This window comes from Colias eurytheme, chromosome 7 (genome assembly GCF_061535395.1).
Source record: "Colias eurytheme isolate Ceu_HAF_F1 chromosome 7, ilColEury1 Martin Lab GWU primary, whole genome shotgun sequence".
NCBI classification, from domain to species: Eukaryota; Metazoa; Arthropoda; class Insecta; order Lepidoptera; family Pieridae; genus Colias; species Colias eurytheme.
Window position 1 is genome coordinate 5,906,785 of NC_142986.1, and position 8,196 is coordinate 5,914,980.

At 32.5% G+C, this 8,196-nt stretch overlaps 2 protein-coding genes across 2 annotated transcripts; one reads left to right on the plus strand and one right to left on the minus strand.

Annotated features, from left to right (window-relative positions):
- Positions 1-2,092: 2,092 nt before the first annotated feature.
- Positions 2,093-3,542, plus strand: Prosbeta4 (Proteasome beta4 subunit). Its single transcript, XM_090103736.1, has 4 exons — positions 2,093-2,314; positions 2,401-2,594; positions 2,870-3,032; positions 3,359-3,542. Exons 1-4 carry the CDS (start codon positions 2,209-2,211, stop codon positions 3,511-3,513), a joined length of 618 nt encoding a protein of 205 aa, XP_089959862.1. The 5' UTR covers positions 2,093-2,208; the 3' UTR covers positions 3,514-3,542.
- A 460-nt stretch (positions 3,543-4,002) lies between these two features.
- On the minus strand, positions 4,003-6,107 carry Taf8 (TBP-associated factor 8). Its single transcript, XM_090104128.1, has 6 exons — positions 5,823-6,107; positions 5,648-5,746; positions 5,227-5,414; positions 4,972-5,122; positions 4,593-4,727; positions 4,003-4,163 (listed from the first exon to the last, which is right to left on the minus strand). The coding sequence occupies exons 1-6, from the start codon at positions 5,968-5,970 to the stop codon at positions 4,045-4,047; spliced, it is 840 nt and encodes a 279-aa protein (XP_089960254.1). The 5' UTR covers positions 5,971-6,107; the 3' UTR covers positions 4,003-4,044.
- Positions 6,108-8,196: the final 2,089 nt, after the last annotated feature.

Below are 8,196 nucleotides of genomic sequence, written 5' to 3' on the forward strand. Positions count from 1 at the left end.
TAAACGGAAGGTGTGGTCAAGTTGCCAAGTAAAGGTCAAGTAGCCACATTTGACGGTACCGATGGAAAGATATTTTTTCATTGTTTTCATCCAAAACTCCCATTCGACTAGTAATAGCCGGTAGCTAAACATACAATAGTCATTTTAGCACACTGACAAATAAAAAGAAACACTATACACTTTATATTTTCCAAATATTTCGTTAAAAACACTTGACGCACTGAGCCCACCAGCTGGTTGGAAAACAAACTGACTGCCGGCGCGCTACGTTTGAAGACAGTGCAGATACTCTATCGCTATCTCAATCTAACTTATGCTGTTATTGACTAAGAGTAAGTAGATTAGAAAATATGTATTTTGTTCTGTCTCAATATAAGAACTCTATAGGTTTATTCCTCTGAGACTCGACTCGTCTCGAATATTTTTCTGCCTCGGAGCAATTATCAAGCCTGGAGAAGTAACAATTAATTGAACAATAAAGCACTAGTTTGGCCTTTTTGGCTTATGGCAAAATGTCATGCGAAAAAAGAGGACAGATATATGTCACTTCGACAGTTTGAAATGACATGTAGCCATTTCAATTTGTTTTAGTGACCAGTCTGGTCACTAACGCATGGTGATTTTAATTATTGTTTTTGAAGTGAAAAACGTGTTTTCTAGTTTCTTATGTTATTTTCTGAAAAGATAATTTACTAAAGATTACATGGCTTGTGTTGTTCACGGCTGTAAAAGCCGTAGTACTGGGAAATCGGATGAAGATTGGAATTTGTCTTTTCACAGGTTAGTGTTTTGATCAATTTTTTTGTTAATTGTATTATAAATAAGTTAATTTACGTTATTTTCATAATCATCTATGTTTTATCTAACCGTAATCATTGAAATGAAATCATAATCAGCTTAGTTTTTAGAAAAAATGCAAAATATAACTTCCATAGTGTTGTGCAATTATCGATACTTGAGTAGGTACGAAGTACTTCATTGATAATGACTGCTTTAGGTTAGGAGAAAAAAAAGGTATTTAAGTATGGATTTTATTGTTATTTGCAGGTTTCTGGCTTGAGAAAAATTAAAAGATGTTTGGGTTAAAGCTATAGCACAGGGAAAATTGGAAGCCTTCAAAACATTCTCGGCCTTGTTCAAATTATTTCAAATAAGACGGGAAGAAAAGTAAAGTGCTTTGCAGAGATGCTGTGCCACAAGTTTAAGGTGGCATCTATTTTAAATATTAAATATTGTGATTTGTTAATTAAGTATCAAAATAAAATGTTGTAAAATTTTTTTTTTTAATTTTATTCGTTTTATTTGAAGCAATTTATTTTAAACTTTTACCAATTTTTTCCTGTGGGAATGAGTTATTTTCCCGTGGTAAATTGTAGCCTATATGTTATTCTGATGTTTAATCTATAATATGTATAATTGTAAAGTTCCATAAAAACTCATTCAGTAGTTTTTTCGTGAAAGAATATCAAATGTCCATTCTTATATATTTTTGCTTTTATAATATTAGTAGGATACGATTATTGATTTGTAAAAAGATCAAGTCAGATTCGCGCACCAAGGGTTCCGTTATCCGTATAATTCTATGAATGAATCTATGAAAACAGGAAAAAATACGTACCTTTTTACGAAACCATAAAAAACAACCTAAACCGAAATACCTAATAATATTTTTTTTATAAATACCACTACCATACAATGCAAGGCAGTCAATACGCATCGTAAATGAATAATTCCAAATTAAACGAATCTTAAAATTTGGAATTACCTATCCATAATTCAAAATTAAAAGAATCTTAAATTATCTTCAAGCTATTTTATAACTTAATTTTTTTATTTATCGATATTTTAGTATTCGATAAAGTGGCAAGCACTACCTTTTTAGAACAAAAAGTGGCTACATGTGGATTTGAATGCCAAGCCGATAACAGTGTGTTGTCTCTTTCTATCGTATTAATTAGGGTATTGAATAAAAGAGAGCCACTATATAAGAAACGTTCAATTAATTGTTACTTCTCCAGGCTTGTTAATTGCTCCGAGTTTTCTGCGCACAACTATAAATCTGTGTAATTTTTTATCTATGTTGAAATGACTTGACAATTTGACATCTGAATTTTGGCCGAGCGCTGAGTTGCGGAGGTTTTGATTGTTTGTTTCTGGCATTCTAGTGCGGCTTTTGATTTACGTTTACTATAAAATAATATTTCAATAATGTCGAACATACAATTACAATGCCTTCTTGGTATACAATGCAATGACTTTGTTATGATAGCTGCTGATCAGACCAACAGCCACAGTATTATGGTCATGAAAGACGGTGAGTTAGCACATTCGTTATTAAATTTATGAAATGGAATAGCAAGGTAATGTTCTATTTTGTAGTAAACTAATTTATTTATATAGATGAGGATAAAATATACAAAATATCGGACAAACTTGTCATGGGAGTGATCGGCGATTCTGGCGATACCTCACAGTTCGCAGAGTACATAGCTAAGAACATCCAGCTCTATAAAATGCGGAACAGTTATGAACTGGGACCATCAGCAGCGGCTAACTTTACTCGCCAGAATTTGGCTGAATACTTGAGAAGTCGTGTAAGTATATGGATTTTGTATATTGGTTCCGTGAGAGAACACGTTTGTTATTCAATATTGTATAATATGTTCATAAAATCGGTTACACTAGATCCGTTTTACAGTGTATTCTTGGAATATCAAATACAAAATAATAATATCTAAATTTCAATTTAATATTTGTATTGAAATTTGAATTTCAATTACCATAGCTGTAATTCATTACTTTATGATTATTATAGAAGTAAAACTAATTAAGCGCTACATAATAAATAATCTTATTTCTTATTTTTCAGACACCATACTTTGTAAATATTTTGATGGGAGGTTATGACAAGGAGAATGGTCCAGAACTATATTTCATGGACTATTTGGCATCAAGTGTAAAAGTACCTTTTGCTGCTCATGGTTATGGTGGTTTTCTCAGTTTGAGTATCATGGACCGTCATCATAAGAAAGGTATTAATTTATGCACAAATAGAATAAAATTACAGTGATGACTATTATTAGAATCAAGAATGATGATGGAGTATTGTTAAAGATACTATATTAATACTACACTACAACAGTACAGGTAAAATGTTGTGTTATGAAAATAACATTCAAAAAAATATGATCTCAATACTGTTGCAGTGATTAAAATATGCACTTTTAGATACACAGTTTAGGAGACAAGCTATATACACATCACATATTTATATTAAACACTGGCCAATTTGGGTCACTAATATCATATTTCAATCATTGTTCAATAACTTCCAATAACTTTTTTGTTTCACTTACAGATTTGACAGAAGAAGAAGCTTACAACATACTGAAATTGTGTGTACAAGAGGTCCACAGGCGTCTGTTTGTCAGTCTGCCTAACTTCCAAGTAACAGTCGTTAATAAGGATGGAGTGAAAGCCCTGCCTGTTATTAATTCTAAATCTCTACAATAATTTTTTATAAGATTAAAAAATAAACAATATAGTGTTGTTTTATTTTGTGACCCCACAGATCTACAGTCTTCTGTATTCAAAAAATGCAATTAACAGGAAAAAAACTAAATAAAAATATTGAGTGGTCACCCTACTGCATCTATAGTAATTTTTATTTAGGCAAGAATTGTTTTTTTTTTTCCTGTACTTGTAGAATAAATATAACATAGCTCTCTACAAAATAAAATTATCACATAAGTCGTTATCTGTAACAGCCTGGGCCCGTAGACAAAGTAACAATTAAAAAACGATAACGAAGTTAGAAAAGGCAAAAATGTATGGGATTGACATACGCCGCGTTAGATCACGTGGTCTATCTAATGTCAATCCCATACATTGTTACTTTGTCTAAGGCCCCTGGTGTTATTTCATAAATTTCAGTTCAAAAAATTAAATTATTGGTTATTGAACTATCCAGGTACATAAATAAAACCATGTAAAATATTGTCTTAACATTATATTTAACCTTAATCTAAAAATAATAGTCATTAATTAACCTCCAGATTTATTTCTATCTGGACTTGAAATGCCAGTTGTATCAGGATTTTCTGATTGGGAATTATTTGCGTTTTCATTGTCCCCACCATTTTCACCTTCATTATCAGATTGGTCTGAAAAATAGAATAATAATAATTTGATATAATGTATAAGGTTGTGCAAGCTTCAATTGTACAACTGGACACTAGAGAAACGGCATAATAATTGATAAAATAAATGATTAAAGAAAACGGCATAATAAATGATTAAAGAAAAAAGACGTATGGCACTCGGAGACTGCCGCGGTAAAGCTATTGCATGCTATGCCTTCAAGCAACACCTCCGCGGCCCGCGCCCGTCGGAGTGGGGAGCGTGAGGTTTTTCGTTACGCAATTTCTGGATTCGGCCCCACGCTCAAGGCCCACGATAGAAGCTATGCAATAGCTTAAAACTAAATAAACATGTTTAAACTCATGAAATTATTGTATTGTTACCAATCCCAAGTTACCTTGGTTGCGTCACATACAAACATACATGTAAAGTTAAAAGCATTTTAATAATACCTTTCTTATCAGCTGGCATGTCTTCAGTTCGATTTGCAACTTGGAAGTGATATTCCAATTCATCAAAATCAAATACTTGATCAGTTGGTAGCAGACATGGCAAATATGCAGGGAATGTTGGCTTACATGCTATCACTGAAAATTTAAAAGAAATCTTATTGTTTACACAATTCAATGATTAGCATTACATATTTATTTTTTTCTAAAAATAGAGGAGTGTGTTATTTGATAAAACTACTTTGCATTAACTGGTTTACAATGGCATTGTGAGTTTTATACTATGCTACTATAAAATGAAGTTAATTAAAAATTAAAAGTTTCAAAATTAGAGAAAAAAATATATATTAAGAGGTAGATTAGCACATAAACATCTACTTACAAGGATAAACCTGATTATCTTCAGTATTGAATAAATTGTGTGTTTCGCTTGTTTTCGACAAAAACTTAGTCAATGCTTTTTCTATATCTCTCTTTTGTGTGGCAGCTTTCTCTCTTATAGCTTCATATTCTGTTACAGGTTGTTTATGTGTCTATAACAAAAATAAAAAATAAATAAAATGGTTATCACTTTAATGAATAGTAACTTAAAAATATTAAAAATCATTAACAACATTTTTTTTAGTTTTGTACTTACTGGAGTCCTTATATAAGCATGTGGGTCTGGTAGAGGTGGTAAATGGAATGGTATATGTGGCGAGGGTTTAGCTTTGGATCCCGCTGAGAGCATCGCAGGTGTCCTAGGAACTGGTGCCTGCTGCGGAGGCTGGATCACATGTCTGTTCGGCCGAGCTGCATATTGTTCTAGCCCTTGTAGATTGATACCTAAAATATAGATTAAGAAGATTTGAATAGTAAAGTATACAATAAAAGATGAATTTTTTTAACCATTTCTGTTACTAAAATCAATAATTTGTCTTTATTTTAACGAAGATTCAAGAATAATAGAAAAGCATTACATTTTCACAACCAAAGTAATCTAATTGTTATAGGGCAATAATATGGGTTATGGTATGAATAAACAGTACATAAGATAATATTTCGTAATTTAATCTTACCCATATTTATAAGAGCCATCATAATATCTCCTAAAACGGGCTCTACTCGACCCGAAAGTTCACAGTAGCCTCGGGCAGAATTTCCAACTTCAGTGAAAACTGAAATTAATAGAACAATAATAACAGGTCTTGAAACATTTGTAAGTACTAGTTAATAACAAAATGTGTAGCTTACATGCTTGTAGCATCTCTGTTAATGTTTCCAAACTCATTTTATCCGCGGATTCAAAGCCAGTTTCTAATAGAACAGTTGATACAGCTATGTTGAGAATCCTACGACGTGCATCACAATTACTTTCTACTTTCTCTGTAGTCTCAGCCATATTTCGCTATTTTATTTTACCGGTATTAATTTTAACTTATCTTATCACATATAATTATATCAATAATTAATGTTATTTTACAAGTGTTCACAAATTTAGTTGTCCCAGAGCTGGTCCCAAACACGAATTGTTGTGTGACCGCTGACAGCCGACAGGCCGCAGGCGACAGCAGACAAATGACAATAGACATTGACTTTGACACTTATGATTTTTTTTATACGCAATGAGTCTGAACTACATCAAGTTGCTACATTATAAGTTATAACCGTAGTCACTGAAATAAACGTTCAATTTTGATCTGTGCACACATGACACTTGACACTGGCAGAATCCGTCCTTTTGGGATTGGGAAGGCCATAGACAAAAAAGAAGAAGAAGAAGAAGAGTCTGAACTATTTGCCATCCAAATACTAGGCTATGGGCGTATTCAGAAAGAAAGCTTGAAACTTATAAGCACTTATAAGCGCTTATCGGCGCTTATAAGCGCATGTTCATATATTTTCCTGCGCGGGTTACCAGCGCTTATAAGCGCCGATAAGCGCTTATAAGCGCTTATAAGTTACAAGCTTTCTTTCTGAATACGCCCTATGGGAGTATTCAGAGAGAAAGCTTGAAACTTATAAGCGCTTATCGGCGCTTGTCATGTTCATATATTTTCCTGCGCGGGTTGACAGCACTGACAGGAAAATATATGAACATGACAAGTTCCGATAAGCGCTTATAAGTTTCAAGCTTTCTTTCTGAATACGCCCTATGATTCAGAAACTAAGTTCAGAAATCATAGAGTGGGCACAATACAATATTGTGAAGTTTTCAAAACAAATCGTGTTAGAAATATTTTAAAGCTTAATTTCCGAGTTTGATGTACATACTTTTTAGCTATGTATAAAGTTATAAACAGACGTTCGAATTTGGTACGGACCGCACCGTGACCTTGGTGCGCTCCGGACCATATTCGATCATGTGTACAGTGGTCCGCCGGACATAATTATTATTATTGACGGTACGGTTGGTTCGATGGTTTTTTCATCCGAACTTGGTGCGGACCGTACCAAATTCGCGCGTGTGGACGGGCGATCGCACCGGACAGCGCATTAGTCATAGAGTATATACTTATTTCAGCTTTAGTCATAGTTCTACCGCCAAACAAAACGGACGTCGGTCGATCGTTATCAATGGAGATGGCGTCGGATGACGTGGCTAATACTGAAAAAAGATTAATAATATAAATTTTAGAACTCTACAAAGATTTATGATATGACTGCATATATCTGAATGAATCCCTGTCTTTTAAATATAATTTTGCCCATTCTTTTCTCTTCGTTTTCTTCTTTTCAATGGTTGTAACTTGTACTTGTACTTGTACCAAAAGAAGCCTTGAACTGAGGTCTAAATGTGAAAAAAATACAACATTCTAACTACGAATTTATTACGAGAAATAGATTTTCAAGGAATTCGGTTTGACTTTTAATGAGATTACTATGATCAATGCTCGAAATATTCACAAAAAAGGAGATTAATTTGTATTAATTTGATATTATTGAATTGTCTTATAAATCTAAGATATTTTTTTTGTTCAGTTAATTTATTACATATAAAGATTATGTACCTACATATAATAATATATTGAAATATCGACTATAACTAACGACTAAAACATAAACAAAAACTTGGTAATAGATAGATGATATATATAATTTTGTTTACTAGGGACAACCCTGACATTCTTTGAAAATCTATATCTCGTAATAACTTCGTGGCTAGAATGTGGTATTTTTGTCACATGTAGAACTCAGTTCAAGGTTTCTTTTGGTACTAAACAGAGCTTCTACTAACGCCTGCATATAATATAAAAAAATAAAAAACAAAAATTAGTAAAGCCTCTATCGACAATATCGAAAATTTCAAAAAGGGATAATTTGCGCCTTTAATCACTTCATATATTAGCAACGTAATAAATTATCTAGTCACTAGTGTATCTATTTTTTTATACGAATTTATTTAGCTCAGTCGGCCGCGAAAATTCCAATATTTTAAATGTTTTTTTAAAAATCGTAAATTTAATCATAATTTTTAAACAAAGAATATTTTCTTTGTGCGGCAATGCCTGGACGGATAGCCGAAACCAATTGAATATTGAAACTGTAAAGGCGAAGCTGCAAATTAATTAAATGTAATTTTAAATTATCGTGCAAAGATTTTTATACATTCGCTTTAGAAAATGAA

Bases quoted from the DNA above. Each gene is read 5' to 3' on its own strand.
- Prosbeta4 (XM_090103736.1), top strand. From the start codon at position 2,209: ATGTCGAACATACAATTACAATGCCTTCTTGGTATACAATGCAATGAC. The intron at 2,595-2,869 runs GTAAGTATATGG...CTTATTTTTCAG, and splicing joins CTGAATACTTGAGAAGTCGT to ACACCATACTTTGTAAATAT. The intron at 3,033-3,358 runs GTATTAATTTAT...TTTCACTTACAG, and splicing joins GGACCGTCATCATAAGAAAG to ATTTGACAGAAGAAGAAGCT.
- Taf8 (XM_090104128.1), bottom strand. From the start codon at position 5,970: ATGGCTGAGACTACAGAGAAAGTAGAAAGTAATTGTGATGCACGTCGT. The intron at 5,415-5,647 runs GTAAGATTAAAT...TCTATATTTTAG, and splicing joins GATGGCTCTTATAAATATGG to GTATCAATCTACAAGGGCTA. The intron at 4,728-4,971 runs GTAAGTAGATGT...TTAAATTTTCAG, and splicing joins AGATAATCAGGTTTATCCTT to TGATAGCATGTAAGCCAACA.